The sequence below is a fragment of the Sorex fumeus genome, unplaced genomic scaffold, assembly GCF_029834395.1.
Source record: "Sorex fumeus unplaced genomic scaffold, SorFum_2.1 ptg000006l, whole genome shotgun sequence".
Taxonomy (NCBI): Eukaryota; Metazoa; Chordata; class Mammalia; order Eulipotyphla; family Soricidae; genus Sorex; species Sorex fumeus.
The window spans coordinates 17,834,527-17,857,443 of NW_026606063.1; the positions used below are offsets into that span (position 1 = coordinate 17,834,527).

Genomic DNA, 22,917 nt, shown 5'->3' on the forward strand with positions numbered 1-22,917 from the left:
TGATTCTATATACTTCCTTGTTTACTGAACTGATGTCATTTTCATGCACAGACATAGCTGATCTTTAAATTTATACCACTCATTCATTGCAAAATCTTTAGGATTTTAATTATATATCATATAAACAACAGAATTTTGTTGTGAGTTTTAAATATAATGAACAACATTTTTGCTTGCTTTAGGGTCACACCTGGAAGTACTCAGTATTTGCTCCTGATTCTGTACTCAGGGATCACTTCCGGTTGGCTCAGGGGACTTCATGGGTACATGGGAATGAAATCCAGTCGGCTATATGCAAGGCAAGTGCTCTACCCACTCTACTATCTCTCTAGCCCCATGACTTTCTTTTCCTTCTAAAAGTATTTTCCTAATTACACTTGCTATTACATTTAAATAATGGTTACCATCTTTCAACATTCTGAATTTTGTATGGTTTTACTTTAGTATATTTTTATAAGTAGAATATCAAATAACTGATACTTCTCATTTCAATAAAAATCAAATACAAATATAACCTTTATTTTGTTTTTTGTACTTTAAAATGAATACCTTAAAATAAATACTTTATTTCTTTTTATTGAGTCACTTCAAGAGGTGAATCCATTTGAAATAGGAGTGGTTTGGGTCACAAAGTGGCTTGTGCTTACTTCTGGCTCTGTGCTCAGGGATCACTTATGGCAGTGCTCAGAGGAACAGGTTCAATGTTAAGACTTAAACTAGAGTTGGCTGCCTGCAAGTTATGCTTCTTAACTCCTGTGCTCTCTGTCTCAGACTCTGTTTCTGTGTCTCTTCTCTTCTCTTCTCTTCTCTTCTCTTCTCTTCTCTTCTCTTCTCTTCTCTTTTCCTCTCTTCTCCCCTCCCCTCCCCTCCCCTCCCCTCCCCTCCCCTCCCCTCCCCTCTCCTCTCCTCTCCTCTCCTCTCCTCTCCTCTCCTCTCCTCTCCTCTCCTCTCCTCTCCTCTCTCCTCTCCTCTTCTCCCCTTCTCTCTTCTCCCCTCCTCTCTTCTCCCCTCCCCTCCCCTCCCCCCTCCTCTTCTCTCCTCTCCTCTCTCTCTCTCTCTGTCTCTCTCACCCCCTCCCTCCCTCCCTCCCTCCAATCTCCCCATCTGGGTCTATAAGTAAAAATTTTTAATTCCATTAAAGGAATATATTTGATCTTCCTGCCTCCAAGTTGATATGCATAATATAAAACAAAACAAAAATAAAGATTCCCAAGGTCTGTACTGATTTTTTTTTGGTTGCTCTGAGATTATTTTGAAACCCCTAATACTTATGTGGGTCCCTCCAGAGTTGATATATCTTCGATTAAAACAGAGTCTGAGGTTGCAGCCTACACAGGATGTTCCCTGAGTTTTATTGGGCTTCTGGAGACATCAAAATAAATGCCACCGTCCAGCTTGCTGACTGATGGCATGCAAAAATAAACTGGAGAAGGAAAAGGAACAGATAGTAACACTGAGCTCACAGTTCCTGTGCCAGTTCCAGTGAGAAAAAGTCCTGACTTGACAATTCCACAATGGAGAGGAGAGAACTGAAGATATGGGGGACACCCAGGGATAAGAATTCTAAACATAAGAGCTTCTGGAAAACATAAAGGGATATATAACATAAAGTGAGGATTGAATGTCTCAGGATGGTGAGTAAGGCAATCTAGAATTCCTTCTGCTACTATACCAACATTAACTGCCTAATTGAGTTCATCATACTAAGCTAGAATCTTTGCTATAGGAGTACCACACACAATGGGAAAGTCATCAGGATCTTTTCGTAGAAAATAAGCAAATTATGGTGCTGGTACCATGGAAAATTTGAGTTTAACTCTACCACTGCATTTCCCAAAGGGGGGAAATTGGATGGCACTTTCTGTTTGTTTTCTTAAAGAAAATTGATTTCCAGGTGACGATCAAGTGATTTTTTTTCTTTCTGAAAAGAGGGCAGTAAGCCAAATAAGTTGGAACCTTTGTCTATCACTAAATCCTGAAAGAACTAAGTCCTAACCAAATAGAATATCCGAGGCAAATGATGATCAAGACAGATAAGGATGTCTGGAAATAATTCAACTTCTTCATAGCATATTGATATAGAAGATCTACTAATATATAATCTGTGTTATAGAGTTTCAATATTTAAATTACGAATTCACTAAGAGTTGACTAATACACAACTTTGTTTTTCATTTAATTAAAAAAGATATTAGGTTTTGATAATACCTTCAGTCTATTATTGAATAAAATATTGAATCAATTGAGCATTAAATACTATGGAGCTAAACAACAATAATTTACCTCTTGTGCTTGCATTTGTAAACATGAATTCACTTCAACTAGATCAAATTGGAAGGAAGACAATGTAGTAGATACCAATAAAATCTTTTGCCAATGACACTAGAAAAATTAAAGAAAAAAGAAAACTTCAAAAGTAGTCACTAGAAACACAGTAGCTTGTAAACTAAACATGCTTAAAGCAGCAGAAAACTATGACAACCAACGTATTATATGAAGTTCTATGATTAAATCTCACTGTGTGGATTTAATTATAATTGCAGATGGAGGAACAAGTACATTGGCAGACAGACTTGCCAAGCTCAATTTTCAAAACGGAATAACAAAAGCTCGGACCACACCATGAAAAGAATCTTTCTTTGATAGCATACTGCCCCAGGAGAATAGTTATTGAAAGGTGAAAAGGGGCTATAAATGACCAGAATATGATTGGATATGACTAAATGGTTCCTTGTATAGTTGAGAAATGCAAGGTAAATCTTTAAAATGCCAGGTAGAGCAATATCAATAAGTCAGTAGCCAGCAGCCTTAGTCTTCCATATTCTGTTAGAGAACAGAACTCACCTCTCTCTCTATCCCTTTGCTGAAATAATTTATGGCACCCAAATATAATTAGAAACTAGTTTGCTTTAAAACACACACGCATTTTCTTTTGCATATGGCCACCATTTTTTTTTTACTAAGCAGTAATGAAATGCTAATTTTAGGCCATTTACGATCATCAATCATAAAATAAATGTTCAAAAATAAATTGTTAAAATAACAGTCCACCTCCAAGGTAGAAAAATAACACACCTCCAAAACTGCCAAGTGGAATCCAGCATGAGGCCAAGCAGAGGATGACTGAGGGTGGAGCAGAGTGAAGGCCGTTATGTGTGTTCCTGTGTTGATAAATGCCTTCCTGGAGAGTGTGCCCTTTTAGGACTGGTAAAGCCATGGACCAGCTTGTTTCCACAAAGTTTCTGCTATTCATTTCAAATGTAAGAATGCTGAACAAGTTAAATAAGATGTTTATTCAGCACTACTAAGAAGTCATTTCAACCTGATAGAGAAACTAATTTATATTATATGTTGGCCTATAATTATGCAAAGATGAAATCATATCATTTAACACTGCTGGGGTGGAATTGGAGGGTATCATTCTAAGTGGTCAGACAAAGGAGAGGGACAGAGACAGAAAGATCTCTATCAAGTGTGGGATAGAAAGAAACACACTATAGAAATAACAAAAGACCAAAGGGAACAGAACCTGAAAATTGATCTACAGGACTGAAATTATCATTGCAGGAAGTAGGGGAAGGGATTGCAGAAGGGATCCTGTGAAAGCAGACATTAGTTGAAGGTGTGGTGTTGGAACATCTTATGCATGGAACTCTACTATTCATAGTATTATAAATCATAGTGACTAAAGCATATTTATAAAAACAAAAATAAATATTCTGTTATGTATTGAATTAAGGGTCCAATAGACCCCAGTTAGTGGGTATTTTTTTCAGTTTTTATATACTTTATTTTCATAAAGTAGTTCACAATAATTCATTACAGATAATATTCAAAGAACAATCCCACTACCAAGCACCTTCCCACCACAATCAGAGGGAAGTGTTTGAAGGTTGTTGTATTTCATTCTGGAGCCATTTAAGCCCGTATATAAGAGAATACAAGCAAGTATGTTAAAACCAAACAAATGTGTGCTAGTTTTGGCATGTAAGTGGGCTAGAGCTCCAGGAAATTCTGTGTTGCTCTCTTCCAGGAGCTTTAGTTTATAGTCTCTAGATCTTGGCCGTTGATGAGATTACATGGCTCAGGGGGCAGTTTGTGGGTGTGACTACCAAGCTACTGGAAAACTGGGTTGCTTGTGGGGAGGAGGCCTGGAGATCTTTGCATAGTATATTCAGAGCAATGGATAGAGCAGGCTTGGAGATCTCAGTCACAGATTCCCTCATACCTGGGTTTTTCTGACGGTTCTCTCCTGGGTGAAGCTTGTCCAAGTGTGTGGAGAGTGGCCTTGACCATGGCGGCAGTTGGGTTTTTAAGGGTTTTGGCTGCAGGGGTGCTACTTGGGGTGGGGAGGGAAACTCAATCCGCCCCTCTCTGAGGTGCCCCAGTGAAGACAGCCTGGTGTGGGGTCAGGACATGTGAGTTAACGAGTATTTAATCTTTGTACCATATATTGAATTATCACTGTATCACTGTCATCCTGTTGTTTGTCAATTTCCTCGAGCAGGTACCAGTAACGTCTCCTTCATCCTAGTCCTGAGATTTTAGAAAGTGCCACATACAAGGCTCTTTCAGGGTCAGGAGATTGAGACCCATCATTATTACTGGTTTGTGGCATATTGAATACTTCACAGGGAGTTTGCCGGACTCTGCCATGAGGGCAGGATACTTTCGGTAGCCTGCCAGGTTCTCTATATTAAATTAAGTATTTCACATGTTAAGCTACTTAATTTCTCTTAGGAATCATAAAAAGTAGATGTTATTATCTATTTAATTTTTATGAAAAAATGTGAATCTCTTTTTTCATTTTGGGGTAGTTACACCATCAATTAAAATATGAGTTCTTTTTGGAAAAACTCAGGCTAAATTTATTCTAAAGATCTTTTAACGGCAATGGATAGAGAACATATTATTGAATTGCACATTCCATGAGAAGCATGTCAGATAGCATATAATCCAAAGAGAGCATACCTTGTAGGATAACACTGTTTTGTCCTTCCTGCATAGCCTCAGATAGTTTAGGTTTATTAGGTTGCTCCCATCACAGTGCTCCCATTCCTCTGTGTTTATTTGTAACCTCTTTCTTTGTGCTCTGTTGACTTATAAATATTGGTTTTCTCTTCTCTTCAGTCCAATAACTATCAACATATCAATGGCTAGCTATTTTTGTATGGACACAGTAAGAGATAACATTGAGACTTGTAGGGCAGCTCTCCTAGGAACATCTTGCCACAGACTCAGACTACAGTGCTCAGGCCAGATTAATAATTCCAAACCCTAGCAGGGTCCAAATCTAGTTATTACTTTTTGGATCATGACAGCATTTGTCCATGACCAAGCTCTTAACTTATAGTTAAGCATTATGGCACTTTGGCCAGGCTCATCTCAATGCTAGGGTAGTGCATAGCTTACCACTTGCCCTGGGTCCATCCAGTCCCTCATTGGAACCCTGCTTTTAGGAGCGGTAGGAAGAAAGGGCAGCTGAGGCTTTGGTGAGAGAACAGATGCCCAGGAGGGAAGTATTACTGAGAGTCACATTACAAAGGCATGTCTTCTTGTGTCCATACAAAAAGAACATTGCTCTGAATATACTATGCAAAGGACTTAGGGAGAAGAGAAAAACAATATTTACTAGTCAACAGAGCACAAAGAAAGAAGTTACAAATAAACACAGAGGAATGGGAGCACTGTGATGGGAGCAACCCAATAAACCTAAACTACCTGAGGCTATGCAGGAAGGACAAAACAGTGTTATCCTACAATACCTTACCATTACAGCATATGATTTCCACTGGATTGTAGGTATTAAACAGGCTATGACACTGCTCAGTTCATTGTCTCATTGTCTGGTAGGCCCAATGTAAACAGAAAGGTTCTGACTTGGTTCTCTAGCTCAGTCAAGTCTTCTTTTCACATGGAATTAGTAATGTTCATTACCAGTCCCTGATATAATAGGAAAAGAGAACCGTAGATCTCAGCACACTTCTTTGTTATCTGAAGCCATCAACAAATGCAACAAATGTTATAAGTGCAAATAATAACCAGCTAGAAGACAAAATGAAGCAGAAAGTTAAATTATAATAGTCACAAAATGTGACTTATTTAGGGATCAGTATAAAAATTCATGTTCAAATGCTCTATGTAAAAAGTATTTTTAATAATTCATGAGACACACAAAAGTAGACTTGAATAAATGGAAACAAAGCGCTTGCTTTTGCTTAGGACATCTCAACACCATCAGGATGTCAGTTTTTTGTAATTAATTTATAAAATTGATGTGCTCTTATTATTTTTCTATAGAATTAGAAAATCTTATTGAAGTTTTCTTAGAAAAATAAATATGCAAAAGTAACTAGAAATACTCTAGAAAAGAAGTTATAAGAGGAGACTAGTTGTCCAGATATTTAAACATACTATATAACCTTGATCACTAAAACAGTAAGGTAAGATGTTGAATTGGCAAGAACACCAGTGGCAAGAATGGAAAGTATAGGGGGGATATGGAATAACATAAGGTACTCTAGAACAGCGCTTCTCAGCTCAAATCTATGTGGCTTCCAATAATGCACAGATAAAAATTATGCAAATGAAAGCCATAGCATAAGATTAGGGGGTCAATTTGTAGGACAACAGAGGGGACCCAAGGACACAAGTTGGAAAGTAGCTTGAGCGGGCCCAGTAACACCTCCATTGTGAGACTTTTTGTTACTGTGCTTGGCATATTGAATATGTCACGAGTAGCTTGCCAGGCTTTGCCGTGCGGGCGAGATACTCTTGGTAGCTTGCCGGGCTCTCCGAGAGGGGTGGAGGAATCGAACTCTGGTCGGCCATGTTGGTAGTGTACAAGGCAAACGCCCTACCCGCTGTGCTATTGCTCCAGCCCAGGAAAGTAGCTATGGTTGGGAAAATGTTCAGTAACAATGATAGAGACCATGACAATGGTGGCTGTGAATACTGATGCAAAAATGAATTTGTTTTTTGATTAGAAAAATAAGAAAATGACCTATGAAAAGATTTTTTAAAAGATTTTTAAAAATCACCCATGTAAAGACAAAACTAGATCCGTTTCTTACAGTATAAAGAAATTAATTCATACATTTAAATATTAAAAATCACTTTACAAAAGTGCCAAGAACATTGGAACATTTGAAAATTATTTGTATATAGGGATTCTATGCTTGGTTTTGTTTATTCTTTTACTTTTAGTATTTACTTTTAGTATTTATATTACCTGTAGTAGATGCTTCTATGTTTTGATTAAGTTTTGTGATGCAACTTATGTTAAAAAATCTTTCATAACTTTATTCTATTTATATTCTTAACATTACATCTACAGATACATATCTTATTTATATCCACTATGTTCAGTAGTTTTTGAGCATGTTTTTGTTCTTTCTTGGCAAATATTGTTATCATAGCAATTGTACCATATGTATAAGGTTTTATTTGCAAATATGACTTTTGATCAATAAAGTCACATTTCCTTAATTCTTTAGTTTTTGTCTTAAGACACACAGACGCACACATACATAGTTGTTGTTCTTTGTTTTTGTTTGGAGCCGTACCCAGCAGTGCTCAAGACTTAGTTCTGGGGGCTGGAGTTCTGGGGGCACAGCAGGTAGGTCATTTGCCTTGCACGCAGCCACCCCAGGTTCGATTCCCGTCATCCCATATGGTCCCCTGAGCACCGCCAGGAGTGGTTCCTGAGTGCAGAGCTGGGGGTAACCCCTGTGTATTGTCAGGTGTGACCCAAAAAGCTAAAAAAAAAACAAACAAAAAAATCACTCCTAGCAGGTTCGGTGGACCATATGTGTTGTTAAGGATAGAACCTGGTTCAGCTGTGCACAAGGCAAGAATCCCCTTACTGTGCTTGCCACTGCTCTATCTCTCCAGCTCCAATATATTATTTTATTGTCTGGATTTGTTACTTCAGAGATTTCAGTCAACCTGAGGTTCATCTGCAATTGTTTTCTTTTCTCATTGCTTTCAAATAATAATCTATTTTGTCCCTCTTATTCATTAAGATTATTTTAAACCTATCCTACATGCCAGTAAATCAGTTTTAAGCCATGTCAACTATATGACAATGTTTTTAATTATTTCTATATGGTAAAGGAATTGTCTATGTAGATAGAATATGTCTATACAGAAAATTTATATAATTCAGAAATATTTTCTAAATGTAGGGAAGAGTTTTATTAACTTATGAAATTAATAATAGAATGACAATAGCAAGTATAATTTTCAAATTGGGAACAAACACAACTGAAACTTGTCAGACTTAAGCTTCGCACAGTAGAAGCAAAAGTTCAATGTGGCTAGAGGGCCCTGAGGATTGAGCTTGTTCTGGACATCAGCCAATATGTCTAAAGAGAGAAAGGATGGGCTAAAATGCGCAGCTGAATAGTCATTTGTGTTAAATACCTAATTTGGTATAAATACGTGTGATAGATGCAGATATAAACACATGTGTACAAATTCATGCATTTCACAAGCAAAAACCAATACCTTTATGAATGTGAAAACATTAGGTTCCTACCTTAGTTGGGAACAAAGCAAATTTTCCTTCACCTCTGCATTTGTTGGTTGGAACAGTCAAAGAAATCAACAGATAAATCAACATGCTTTGCATGACCCAACTGCCAAGGATTCCCAGGTATGGCCCTCGTGGTCCTTGGCAGCACAAGGCCTGAGCATTTATTGAACTGTTTGGTCTGGTGTCACCCCCCAGAGCACCATTTAGTACCCATCCAAAATCGAAAACCATAACTAATGAATTCCTAAATTGGAAGACTTTAATATAATTTAAAAAATTAATGTTTTCTCAGTTAGTGTATAAATGTAACAGTATCTTCCTCTCCCCCTCCCAATTCATTACGATGCTTATTATCAAAAAGATTAGTGTTAGGATGCAGAGAAAAGAGGAACTCTTATCATTTTGATAAGACTTTATTGGTACTAAAAGGTTGTCGTGTATATCCCTTTGCCCACTTTTAACACCCAAGAGACTATCTCACAGTGATTCAATTAAAAAAATAAAATAATGTCTATTGCTGCAGCAACTATGGGAAATGTTTTAAACATTCCTCAGTTTAAAAATAATTGATCTGCATAAGAGGTGCATCTGAAAATAAAAAGTGAAATCAGGATCTTAGAGATAATCTGTACCCCCACATTCATAGCAGTATTATGATGCTCATCAGTAGGGTGTTATCATCAACATATGTAAGTAATGAAGAGGTTAAATAGATCTATGGCTTAAATATGTCCTGCTGACTTTGTAGCCTAAGTTATCCTTCTCTTTCCAGGAAAAGCTTTAGCTTTAGCAGTTCAGGGTCTTAGAATAGTCTCATTTACAATTCAATAAAGCTGTCTTCCAACTATCCTCTGCTGTGAATAGGAAAATTGCTTTGTAGATGTTTTCAGAATCTCATCACAGCCCAGCACTCATATTTATTTATTTATTTATTAATGAAACACCATGAGGTACCGTTATAGACTTAGAAATTTTTGTGCTTGGGTTTCAGTTATACAATGACCAAGTACCCATCCCTCCACCAGTGCCCATCCTCCACCACCACACCACCATGGTCCCAGCATCCCTCCCACCCCCCATCTCCCCCACCCCACCCTGCCTCTGTGGCAGGGCATTCCCTTTTGTTCTCTCTCTCTCTCCTTTTGGGTCCTGTGGTTTGCAAGAGAGGCATTGAATGGCAATCATGTTTGGTCTATAGTCTACTTTCAGCATGCTTCTTTCACCCTGGGAGGATCCTCCCAACACCCTTTATTTGATGCTCTCTTCTCTATCTGAGCTCCCTTTTCCCCTAGCACGTGTGGTTGGCCTCAAAGTCATGGAGCAAAATTCCTGGTACTAATCTCGGCCACTCCTGGGTGTTAGTCTCCCATTTTGTTGCTTTATGTTCCCCAGATGAATGCAATCTTTCTGTGTCTATCCCGCTCTTTCTGACTCATTTTGCTTAACATGATACTTTCCATGTAGTACCACTTGTATGTGAATTTCATGACTTCATCTTTTCTAACAGCTACATAGTTCTCCATTGTGTAAATGTACCAAACACTCTTACTGAACTGACCAAGGCTTCTAAGACTCTACATGTCTATGGACATCAGTTTTCCCATCAAAGCATAGCTAAAATTTGAGATTAATTGATTTTTTCTTCAAGTCTAGGATTGGATCAATCCGGGGAGGGGGGTGCGGGAGACCACAATTGAATTTTCAGAAATCCAGATGAGTCAAAGTTCATAAAATCAGCTAAGCCAAAAACACAACTTTCTTAAATTATTTTACTAACTACACACTTCTTTTATGAAACCCATTTGGTTGGGGCATAGAAACAATCAAGTTCACAAGGAACATGAGGTATTGCTGTCCAGGTGGGTCTGTCATTCACACTGACATCTCCCAAGGCACTCTTACCACCCATGCACACCAATGGAGACGACTGCTGTACTTCCTTGGTCAACTCCAGTCTGCTCATTCTCTGCCAAATTTATGCTGGATTTTGTGATAAGACACAGATTAGGTTAATTTTATTGCACCCCTCCAAATTGTAGCTCAGATCCAACTGCCTAGATTCACCAACAATTGTCCTCTCAATCTTGTTCCTTTGCCAAATCTATCCAAAAAGAGGAGCTGACATGTGATAATGGTCCTCTCTGTTCTCGGGATCACCCACCAACACTCCCAGTGCCTCCTTTCTTAGAAATAGAGTTACCAGTCATTCCCAATGCCATTCTGAATTTTCTTTCTCCACCAAGCTCCTGAAATCCTTATCTAGACTAAAAAAAGATGATTTTGGTGCACTTTCTTTATCAGCATAAAGTCGTCCAAAAGAAATGTGCTAGAACTGTGTATTTCAAATATGAAATGAATTGAATTTAGGTTCCAAATTCAGAAGCAATGGAAAGACATGTATTCATCGCAGATAAAATAGCACATATATCACTCACGGAGCTTATTGAAAGAATGATTGACATCAGTTACCTAATTGTTCTCCAATTGGTTTTCCCTAAATGATACAATCTTGCATAGTTTGTTGGCACAGTTCTCCATCTTCTTTGCAAGGGGCAGACCTCTGGCACAGACTGGATACTAGAGTTGATTGTATGTATCCTGCAGAGAAACTGGCACTCAAAATAGAGAGATAAAGACTACTTCTTTCAAACTCACCAATCAGATAACTGAGTTCTCATGCATGATAAGGGATGAGTAAAAAGCATGCAGTGACCCAGACTATTACTATGAGGGTAGCTGTTTCCTGTAAAAGCATAAAACTGGGAAACAGAGATTCTCATTTAACTCTAATGACACATGAGGTCAAGTAAACCTGGAGAACAATGTGGAGTAGTAGCTTATTTCTGTACACAAAAGAACATTTCTACATAAAATTTGGAAATTAAAAGAATCTCACCATTTCTAGACTTCTGGTAAATATGGGGAAGATAATGGGAGTACAGAACACAGAACATCAGTCTTAAGTGAAAGTTTTAAAAATAGCAGGAAGGACTATGATAAACTATTTCTTTTAAGTTGAACAGGTATAAGTATGAGTTTCCTTTTATTTTGTTTGTTCCTTTGTTGTGGGGACACACCCAGCTGTGTTTGGGACTTACCCCTGTCTCTGCACTCAGAAATAACTCCTGGCTGTGCTCCAGGAAACCATATGCAATGCTGGGGAATGAAACTGGGGCCAGCCATATGCAAGGCAAACACATTACCCCCTGTGCTGTATGTGGCCCTTATATGGATTACTTTTTAGTAGGCTACCTAGTAAATTCTTATATAATGAAGCATCATTTACTAGTACTGCCAAATAGCCATCTCCTTGTTTCTCTTCATATTCCATTGTATGGACCCAGAGGTCCTGGTGAATGTGAGTGATATTTAGCAGTGGCTATTATTAGCCCATCCCTTAGTGGTGCCAGGTGTAGCCTTGGAGCTGTCAGTATATTGAGAAATAGATAGATGGTTCTTGATTTTCGTCCTCTTGGAGGAAGCTTTTTATAAGCTCTCAGTGTTTGGATTACTCCCTTACCCAGCTTTGAGGCAGTCATGTGCCAGATACCCTCTCTTTCTTTCACCTGCCTCTAAACCCCAGACAGCACAGAAACTTCAAAATGTATCTCTCTCTTTGGGGGGGGCACACCCAGTAATTCACAGGGATTACTCCTTGATTTTCACTCAGGAATTACTCCTGGAGGTGCTCAGGGGGCCATATGGGATGTAGGAATCGAACTCGGGTTGACCGCATGCAAGGCAAACATCCTATCCACTGTGCTATCACTCCAGCCCCTGTATCTCTCTTTTCCTCTCTTCTTTGCAGCAGCTTTGCTAATTCAGCTCAAACCCTTCTCTGCAGGTCAACACTGGCCTGATTTCATAAGATCAGCTTTCTAGGGAAAAAAAAAGATCTAAGCAGATTGATCTGAGAATTCCAGAATGAGGTTTCTGTTTTGTTTGTTTTGTTTTATCTTGGGGGCCCTCCCCAGTCATGCTAAAGACCACCAGTGCTTGGGAGTGACAGTGCTTTGGAGGACATGTACTAGAGGCTTCAGTGCTTGGAAGGTAAACTGAACCCGAGGTCCCCTGCACCGCAGGCATGCACTACAGCCCCTGGAGCTATGTCTTCAGCCCAAGTCCAGGAAGCCTTTTCCTACATGCCATGTTTTGACAACATCCAAATCTAGGCCTTTGCACCCACACTTGCTTCTTTAAATTCTAATTCAGAACAGTTATGATTGGTATCCCCGTGGGAAAACAAGAGAATTCACTACAATATAGAACATGGTAAGAGTGTATTCATGTGCTTCCACTGAATATATAAGCAGACCTTGGAGAATGTAGACAAATCATAGCTCTGTCTTTGTTTTCCCATTTTCTCACCTATAAAACAAGGGATTTGGTTAAGATGGTGGCAGAGAGTCCTTCCAACTATAACATCTGCAAATTCCATGAAGTTACATCTCTCAGGGCTTGGCCTCTGATATGTTAGCACTTAGCAGCTGTAGCAAAGGGGACTTGGAACATCACTGAAGCAATGTCCTGTGACAAGCTGTCCCTATCTAGATGCTCTGTGACTGCTTACTAGCTCTGCAGGCCTGCCTCAACTCAGAAGTTGTCCTGCTCTTGAGTCCTGCTCAGCATTTTTTTACAAAGATCATTTGAGTGTTTCTGTTATACATCTTGGTTGCCATGCAAACTTGGCTCACGGCAGCCTGAAACAAACCCCAAACACCTCCTTACATACTTGCTTTATGACATTCTATTTGAATGCCAATATAACAAGTTTATAGTAAATGGAGGATATGGCAGGAGACTAAAATAACACCATAGTCTTTGAACACTATAATCTGAGCTTAATAATTTTAAGATTTTTAGACATTTGTAACTCAACCTATGGACCTAATCTAGTAGTAATGGTACTTGGGTAAAGATGTTATGCATGGAGCTCAAAAAGATTGTACTGGATCAAATAACACAGTGGTTCCAAAGGAAACTAAATCTTTTTAAAACCCTCAAACATCAGTTTAAACTGTTAACTTTAATTTTATTTTAAATTCATGTTAAAGTAATTGCCTCAAGCTGGGATTAGGTACCGTCTCTGACTCTCCTACAGAGTTAACCATTTCACATATTAGAAATATAAATATTGTTATTAAAAGAAAGGGGGTTAAAAAACAAGTCAGTGGTTTCTAACTCCTGTGGTTTTGCATGAGTAATGTCCCTAAGTGCCTCTTCCCTAGCCTGGACGCCAGTCACCCGTCTCTCCACCTGTTGCATGGCAGAACCTTACACTGGGCAAATTACCCAGCGGAGAGATCACAAGACAGTACTCAAATTCTTGGAAAAAGTGACATTTTAGCCAGAACCAAGAATGTGTATTCATAGTCGTTTGATAATGTTCTCTAGGACAGATTCTTTGTGTTTCTGCTTCTGGTGCAAGGATGCAGGCCTAGATAACACTATTCTCACTTTAAGTTCAGAATGATTAACAGGGTTGGATCGATAACAGAGCATGTAGGTCACTTGCCTTGCCTGTGATCTACCTGGATTTGGTCACCAGTACTCCAAATGGTCTCTTGAGCCCACCAGAAGTGATCCCTGAGTACAGCCAAACGTGACCCAAAAAACAAACAAACAAAAGGAGAATACAAAATGATTGCATTTGTGATGGACTTATGGGTTTGTTTAATTCTTTTCTTGTGTAAATTATGTTTGGGGATCTTTTCATATTTTATAAACCCTCTTTAAATGAGTTCAAGACTATTTTAGAAAAAAGGAGAATATGTCTATTAGAAAGTGCAGTAAATCATGTAGCAAGGCTAGCTGAAGTCTTATGATTCATTGGGGCTTATTCAGCACTTGGGCAGGGATGACCCAAATCAGAATGCTAATGCCTGTTTAGTCAACCTCTAGTGTCCTAACTGTAGTAATGTCAACACTCATGGGGCTGGAGTGATGGTATAGTGGGTAGGGTGCTTGCCTTGCACACAACTATTCTGGCTCAAATCCTCAACACCTTAAATGGTCCTCCTAGCCTGCCAGGAGTGATCCCTTAGCTGAGGAGTAAGCCAGGAGTAAGCACTGAGCAGCATCAGGAGTGGCCCAAATACCAAAGAGAAAGAGAGAAAGAGACAGAGACAGAGAGAGACAAAGAGAGAGACAGAAAGAGAGAGGGGGAGAGATTTATCCGGTTTTGTCTCAGCATTCTAAACTGTAGGTTTAGGACATTCTGTCAAAGTCTGATGGTCTGGGACTTTTCATTTAGTAAAGCTCCCCAAGTTGCACATAAGGGAACCATGCACCAGTGCGTTTTTAAGTGGCTCTTTCATTTCTCCTTCTCTCTCCTATGACTTCCTTCACATCAGAAAGTAGCCGAAAATTGCCCAAGTGCTCTCACCTGACCAATCCCAGGCAGTAGTAATGCAGTGTTCCTGTCCTTACCAGAGAGAAACAGAGAAACAAGCAAAGCGTGCAATTCAGCCCTGCCTTCATAAAACAATATTTTAGAATCCCATCTCCAGTGTGATGCTGCACTATCAGGAATCAGAGCCTCCATCAGAGAAGCTGAGTTTATAAGAGGATGAAAAAGCAGAGGAGGGCCACATTTAGGCCAGCTATAGGGCAGACACAAAAGTCAACTCTTGGACAACTGGGAACAGAATGATATCAGGAATGCAAGCCAAAAACCAATCAGGGCTGCTGAGCAAGGAACAGACCGACAGGGAGTAGACAATACTTCCTGGGCATGACCATTTGCAGTCCAGATGCCATTCCTTCCCAGGTATCTTTTGTCATTGGCGAACATAGCCCAGTATAGACAGAAGCAAGCTCTCGTGATGCTTTTACCCATCATTCCAGGAGCTGAGTAAGTGTCTACCTACACTGGAAAGAGATCATTCTGGAAACCAAAAATCTGTTATTCCATTTGGAAGAATTGCTACATAATTTCTTTTTTGGTCTATTAAAAGTGTAAGTGGCCAGATGTGGTCTTGAGGCAGTTCACTGATGCCCAACTTTTGCTTCTCTGAGCACAGATTTAGGAACAAGCCCTGAGCACTTAAGCACTGCCAGGTGTGATGCAGGACCAAAAAAAAAAGAAAAAAGAAAAAAGAAAAGAAAAAAGGACCTAGCTGTTTTAGTTTTCTTTTATATTTTATACACACTCTGCAGAATGAGTTGTAGGTTATTCTAGAAGGAGACCATTTTTTCTTAGGGAATATAGCCAATCTTATATCTTGGATACAAAATATCCTGGAAGTAATCCCTATTCATGCCAAATTTCCATCTTTGTAATTGATATTTTTGCAAAAAGAAAGGGGAGAACAAACTGTTTCTTCATTACCAAAGAGACCACTTTTTGCTATTTTTCTCATTTTCTTTATTGTTACTTTCTAGAAGATATGACAAAAGCAATAAGTAACTGTCATGTTAGGAATTTAGTAGTAGTAGTAGTAGTAGTAGTAGTAGTAGTAGTAGTAGTAGTAGTAGTGTTTAGATCATATGGTTGCAGTGGTGTCAACTTATAGTTTTGAAGTACAAAGTTACTATTCTTCACCACCAACAAGTTGCCCAAGACCCTTTACTACAACTTGTGTGTCACTTTTAGCCCACCTCTTTATTACCTCACCTAATGATTAGCAATATGTTTTATAAGACCAAACATTTGTTATTATGTGGTTCTATTTCCTCATGTTCTTTCTCTGTCTACCACAGATGCATGAGATCATTTTGTTTTTGTCCTCTCTGTGACTAACTTTGCTTAGCATAATGCCCTCCAGTCACAGTCTTTTCTTATAGCTGAGTGGTATTCCATGTGTGTATATACACCACAATTTCTTTAGTAATTCATTTACTAATGAAAATTTGACTAACTTCTAGGAATATATCCCAAGAGTGCATAAAAGCACAGTAGAAATGAAATCCACACCTATATGTTCACCGCAACACTGTTTGCAATAGCCAGAATCTGGAAACAAACTGAGTGCCCGAAAACAGATGACTGGTTAAAAAACTTTGGCACATCTACACAATGGAATACTACGCAGCTGTTAGGAAAGATGAAGCCATGAAATTTGCTTATAAGTGGGTTGACATGGAGAGTATCGTGCCAAGTAAAATGAGTCATAAAGAGAGTGACAGACATAGAATGACTGCACTCATTTGTGGAATATAAAATATGAGACTAACACCCAAGGATGGTAGAGACAAGGGCCAGGAATATTGTTACATGGTTGGAAGCCTGCCTCATGAACTGGGGGAGAAGGCATCTGGGACAGAGTAGGGATCACTAAGTCAATGATGGTTGGAGAGATCGCTTGGGATGGGAGATGTGTGCTGAAAGTAGATAAAGGACCAAACACAATGGCCTACATTATCTGTATTGCAAACCATAATGACCATATGCAGAGAGAGAGTAAGAGGGAAATTGTAAATCATAGAGGCAGGGAAGATGGGATGGGACAAGGCTAAGGGAGGATATTGGGGATATTGGTGATGGAAAATGTAACTGGTGGAGGTATGGGTGTTCAATCATTGTATGACTGAAACTCAAACACAAAAGCTTTGTAACTGTAGCTCATGGTGTTTCAATTAAAAACATTTTTAAAAAGAAAAAGAGAAAATTTGAGTAATTTCCAATAATGGGTATTGTAAAGAGTATTGGAATGAATGTTGATGTGATTATATCTTTTTAATTATTTTTTGGGCTTTTGGTGGGAGGGTGGTAGATGACCAAATGGATTGACTTCTTGGAGCAATCTTCATACCATTTCACATAAAAGTTGACCCAGATAACATCCCTATAGATGAAGAATTAAGGTTCCTTTTCAGAGATATGTTGACACTACATCTCTGTAAACATAAAAAAGTCAGGAGAAGAGATAAACATATACTTTCCTTAGAGGACATATGAATGGGTTGGTAGACATATTTTTTAAAAGTTCTTTATCACCTATTATCAGAGAACTGCAAATAAAAGTGATAATGTGATACCAGCTCACACCAATCACAGTGCTCTATATCAGAAAGTCTAGGAAAATCCAGGGATGGTTAATTTTATGCTTAAATCTGTTTTTCAGATATTTGTTCAAACATGATATGGAGTATGCCTTGAGGATTTTCCAGGAAAGACTAGAATTTGTGTCCATTGGCCAAATAAAGCAAATTATCCTCCCTAGTGCAATGTCATCCAATCAGGTGAAAAAGATCTGAATGGATCAGAAATCCTGAGCAGGGGGAACCCTGTTCATTTGAGCTGGAACATTCATAATTTCCTGCCATTGGGCTTAACTGAAATGTCATTTCTTCTTGGATTTTCAGTCTGTCAGCTTTCCTGCTGGAACTTTCTCCATCCAGGCTCCTGATTCTCAGTACTTGGTACTCAGATTAAACACTCATCAGCTTGCCTGGACCAATAGCTTAAAAATTTAGATCATAGACCTTCTCTGCCTCTGTAATCTGAGGAGTCAATTACTTTGAGGGGAGGAGGAAGAGAGAGAGAGTGGTGTGTGTATTTGTTCTTATTCTCTGGTGAAAACTGACCAACCCAGAAGTCTTATTCTAGTCTATCAATGTCCAGAGTACATTTTATGCATTTACTTAAAAAGGAAACAAAATAAAACTCATTCTTTTCACAGTCCACCATTTTTACTATGAACAGACACTTGATATCGTCTTCTATTTCTCTCTTATAGCTCCCCTGTTTTTTCCTGAGTGGTGGTGCTTGGTCTGCATATTAGATAACTCCAGAATAGGACCCTTCTTCCCACAGGTACCAGAGGTTGTAGGTGTTGTCTACAGCCTTGCCAAATAGTGGTCAAACCTCACATCTCTGTTACTTGGGAGTAGTCTGAAATGTTCTCCGGCATATTCTGCCTGTCCTTGACAAGCATTGCTTTTCTGCTCATGAGAAGTCCTATACCATCCCCATTTTTATCCTGGGTCTCTCCTTTCTTCCCTTATTTTACTTGGAGCCACTTTGGCCAAAACTTCACTGAGGGATGGTATCCTGGAGGTACACACACTCTATAGTTCTTCCAGTCTTGCAGCTTAGCATCTGTCTCAGATCTTTGGCCACAACCCAGTTTGCTAGAACACCCTTCCTGAGACTCTTCCAACCCTAAAGGATCAACCCCTGGGTCAGGAAGTCAGTGACTCCCAACCAGAGGCACTGCGGCCACAAGACACATGGCTTGTGCACTGGTCTGCCCAATCAGCCAAGTACAATAATTTCTGGTGAATCCATCACCAAAATGAGTTCATTACAACTCTCTTGATGTACCAGGGTAGATTAGGTTTAGGACATCTTGAAGCTCCTTGTCTCTAATTTGGAAGGTCTTAAGAAAAAGCACTCAAGGGGCTGGAGAGATAGCACAGCGGGTAGGGCGTTTGCCTTGCACACGACCGACACTAGTTGGATTCCCAGCATCCCATTTGGCTCCCTGAGCAGTTCCCTGAGTAACTCCTGAGTGAAGAGCCACGAGTAACCCCTTTGCATCGCCAGATGTGACCCAAAAAGAAAAAAAAGCACTTAGTCATCAAGCAACATTAGGTATAAACATGAATATTTTGTTTAAAATGAGAAAAAAGTCACAAAAATGTTTTTCTTCTTTTCAACTTTTATTATACTAAAATAATTGTTACTTTTAAAAAGTTTTAAAAGTTATTGATAGTTGAGTTTTAGGCAGAAAATGAATGTTCTAGCTCAAATCCCACCACTAGTGTCAACTTCCCTCTGCCAGTGTTTCCAAGTTCCCTCCTGTGCCCTGATCTTTACAATATATTATTATAATTGTTCTATTATATATGCATCACTGTTGATCTCTTAGTGTGCCTCATTTGTAAATCAAAATTAACATATGTGTGTTTGTACAAGACATACACACAGTCTAGAGGCCAGAGCAATGGTCCAGCAAGATAGGCAGCTTGCCTTGCAAGAAGCCAACCCAACTTCTATCCCTGACACCCCATTTGGTTCCCAGGACTTTCCAGGAGCAGTCCCTGAGTGCAGAGTCAGAAAAAGTCATGAGCACTGCTCATGTGTCAAAAAATATACACAGTTTAGATAGAGTTCATTAGTGTTTTCACGTAGGTTTCCATTGGTGTCTTGGAACATGTCCCACACAGAAACTGGAGAGAGTGATAGATGGTTTATAACTTACTTTAGGCAATACTATTAACTTTTAAGATTTAGGAAAACCTCTGGCAAGTGTATCATATTAAGAGGTAAAAGTTGAATTTCACATAGACTAGCTTCTTGAACGATACATGTTAGGTAATAAGTGTATGTGTATATGTATATATATGTATATATATGCATTTATAAATACATGCATGCTTGTACCCTGGAACTCTCTGAACACATACGTGTTCCCATAGCATCTCCTCTTAGTAATCCAGTGCCACACTATTCTGTAGAGTGGATATAGGTATCTTCCTGGACGCCTTTACTGCATGAAGGATAGTGTGATTGAGACAGTTAAGTCAGTTAAATATTTTTCTTTTTTCTTTTTTTTATCATTTTTTTATTAGTGAAACACCATGAAGTACACTTATAGACTTATAAATTTTTGTGCTTGGGTTTCAGTTATACAATGATCAAGTACCCATCCCTCCACCAGTGCCCATCCTCCCCCACCACGGGTCCTAGCATCTCTCCCCCCCTCCATCCCCCCCCCCCGTCCCACCCTGCCGCTGTGGCAGGGCATTCCCCCCTGTTCTCTCTCTCTTCTTTTGGGTACTGTGTTTTGCCAGAGAGGCATTGAGTGGCAATCATGTTTGGTCTATAGACTACTTTTAGCATGTCTCTCCCACCCTGGGAGGGTCTTCACAACACCCTTTATTTGGTGCTCTCTTCAAGTTAAAAAAATAACACCATATAACAAATTGCCAAACTTCTGTCAGATTCTTAGAGAAGTATGAGAAGATAATTGATGTTTTATCTGCTTCTTGATAAGCTACCCACTGGACAGTCCAGTGAATGGGGGTGGGGGGGCTCTATTATTTCTTCTTTCTTTGTAATATGCATTGCAGAGTCTGCTGTCACCTTGGCCTGGAAGACCCTCCTTACACTCCAAAAAACAGTTGAGGTGCTTATCCTGTGTCCTTCAAGAGCATCATCCTATGTTCCTACAAGAGCAAATGTGGTGCTTATTCTGTGTGTCCTTCAAGAATTTCCTGTGTTCCCTCTAAGCGCAGCACTCTGCATTGCTAAGCCTGTCCGTTGGTTGATCTCTTGTGGTAGGTTAGAAACTTCAGTAAAAATAGGTCTGTCCTTCCCTACTGTGTCTCTGGAGCCATTCGTCACAGCTGGTAACCACTCTGAAAGTTGGCCCTTTGGTTTTAGGCCATCAAGAAGTGATTTAGCAATGACTACTCCTTCCATTTAAATTTGACCTCCATCTCTGGAATCCATTTATCCCCTAAAGTTGTTTGGCCTTTTATAAACAGTGATTGTCTTTTGTTGCCACATTATCCTCCAGTAGGCATGGCCTATGACATAAAAAGGGATACAATCCTTGCTTTTTGTTCCCTACCCTTGCTTCTTGTTCACTCTAAAGTTGTCACCATTTTTTTCACATCCATGTCATCCATAGATTTTCCCCCACGAAATTTATTACATGGGTTGCAGGGAGGAATCTATCCTATGATACAGAAGAGGAAGACACACTAGGAGAAGGAAGCAAAGGAAAGACTTAGAACAGAAAAAGAGGAGAATCCGGGTAGGAAGATAGCTCAGACAGCTGGAACAACTTCCAAATTTAATCTTAGGCATTACATGCTCTTCAAAGCACTGTCCATGTAGCCTGGTAGCTGCTACCATCACTGCAGAGGTAATACTGTCCACCCACAACATTGAACCAAGGATCTCCAGAGTGTCCCTCAGTCCTCCTGAGCATGATGGGGAGATCTGACCCTACCCTAAAGAAACAGAGGACAGTAAAGAAGAAGAAAAAGAGTAAGATAAATAAAACTGAAGGGGAAATTTTTAAGAGGGGAAAGAGAAGAAAGGGAATAAGGAATATTAAGGGTAGAAAAACTCAGAGCTATGAAATGATTCGGTCAACACCACAGAGGGACTTGGAATCAGTGCTGAGCTTCAAAAGTCCCAGTGCAAGTCTCTGTGCACCATTAAGACAGTGTAATGAAGTGCTACACTGAGAGCCTTAAGAGTTCTAGAAGACAAGGTGGTAGCAAAGCCTTTTAGAGGAGGTGGGTTAGAAACTGAGCTTTGAAGTTTGGAGGATGTTTAGAAATGACAGTAACAGTGACAGCATGCATGTGGAGAATGTTAGAATACCCACTGGGAAATCTTGTCAACTCCACCCAGTATTACCTTTCTTTTCCAAGAAGAGAAACACACAGCCACAGTGACAGAGTAAATTAGCCAGTTGTGCAAAATGGACTTTCAAACAAGTGGACATCAAAAATGTGTGCAGCCTTCCCTTCCCAGCAATGGTGAGTCAATAGTGCAGTCTAAGTATTCAGTAGGGTTATGATGGAAAATAAGGATGGTGCTTGCAGCAGTGGACCCTACCTTCCTTACCTATGTCAATCCACAGTGGTAGCCTGCTGGTATATCTCAGAAGAAAATGGAGAAACCCAATCTGCAAAGAGAGTTGGGGCCCTGACAGAAGCATAGAATCGCCTTGAAGTACAAGGGCTTGTGGACATTTTACATCCTCTTTGGAATCCCTTCTAAACTCTGCCTCATGGGTTTCCTGGTACAAGATCTAATAAATCTGCACACTCAGCTTAAACTTAGTGCCAGCCCTCATAATGGAATGATTACATGTGTTTTGTGTGTCAGAGACCTGACAGGAAGATTATACAGCATAGTGAAGCAATCGTTGGGGTTTTGGCAAGGAAAGAAGGAGATAAATATGTGTCCAGGGGAGAAAATGGCAGCTCATGGATTTGCTGCTTCAATGTCATTCAATCATTCACCAAAAGTGTATTAAATTTAGGCCTACATGCATTTATCAAGCGCCTCCTACGTAGACAGGCATTGGGTTACATCCTCAGAGTACAAGAGTACTCTATACAAGACACATCATTTATCCTTGGTGCATATGGATAAAACCATCAGAAAAGACAGGCGTATGAGAGGTGATTTCAGTACCGTGATGTGGGTATGGTATAGTGTAGAGGAAGGGTATGTGGCGAGGCCTGGGCATCAGAGGAAGCTTCTGTAGTAGGAGTCTGGAAGGATGAGTGAGTGCCGGAGAAGAGCGCCAAGTAGAGGAAGCAATGTGAATTAGAGTACATAAAAGTAAATGGTACACATGTGAGCTGAAAAGGGGAAGGATGGAGAATAGATATTAAGTGACTAAACAGAATTTTTATGTCATCAGAGTCAAGATAAAGATAAAGTGATATGAGGTTCAGAGATGAGT

The 22,917-nt window shown here is 39.5% G+C and overlaps 1 protein-coding gene across 1 annotated transcript in view; it reads left to right on the forward strand.

Moving 5' to 3' along the window:
- The first annotated feature begins 211 nt into the window (after window positions 1-211).
- The window catches only part of OSR1 (odd-skipped related transcription factor 1), a 45,109-nt gene continuing 22,403 nt past the window's right edge, over window positions 212-22,917 (forward strand). Inside the window, exon 1 of the mRNA XM_056125483.1 lies at window positions 212-303. Coding sequence (XP_055981458.1) covers window positions 268-303 — 36 coding nt within the window. The 5' untranslated portion in view covers window positions 212-267. The remainder of the gene's footprint in view (window positions 304-22,917) is intronic.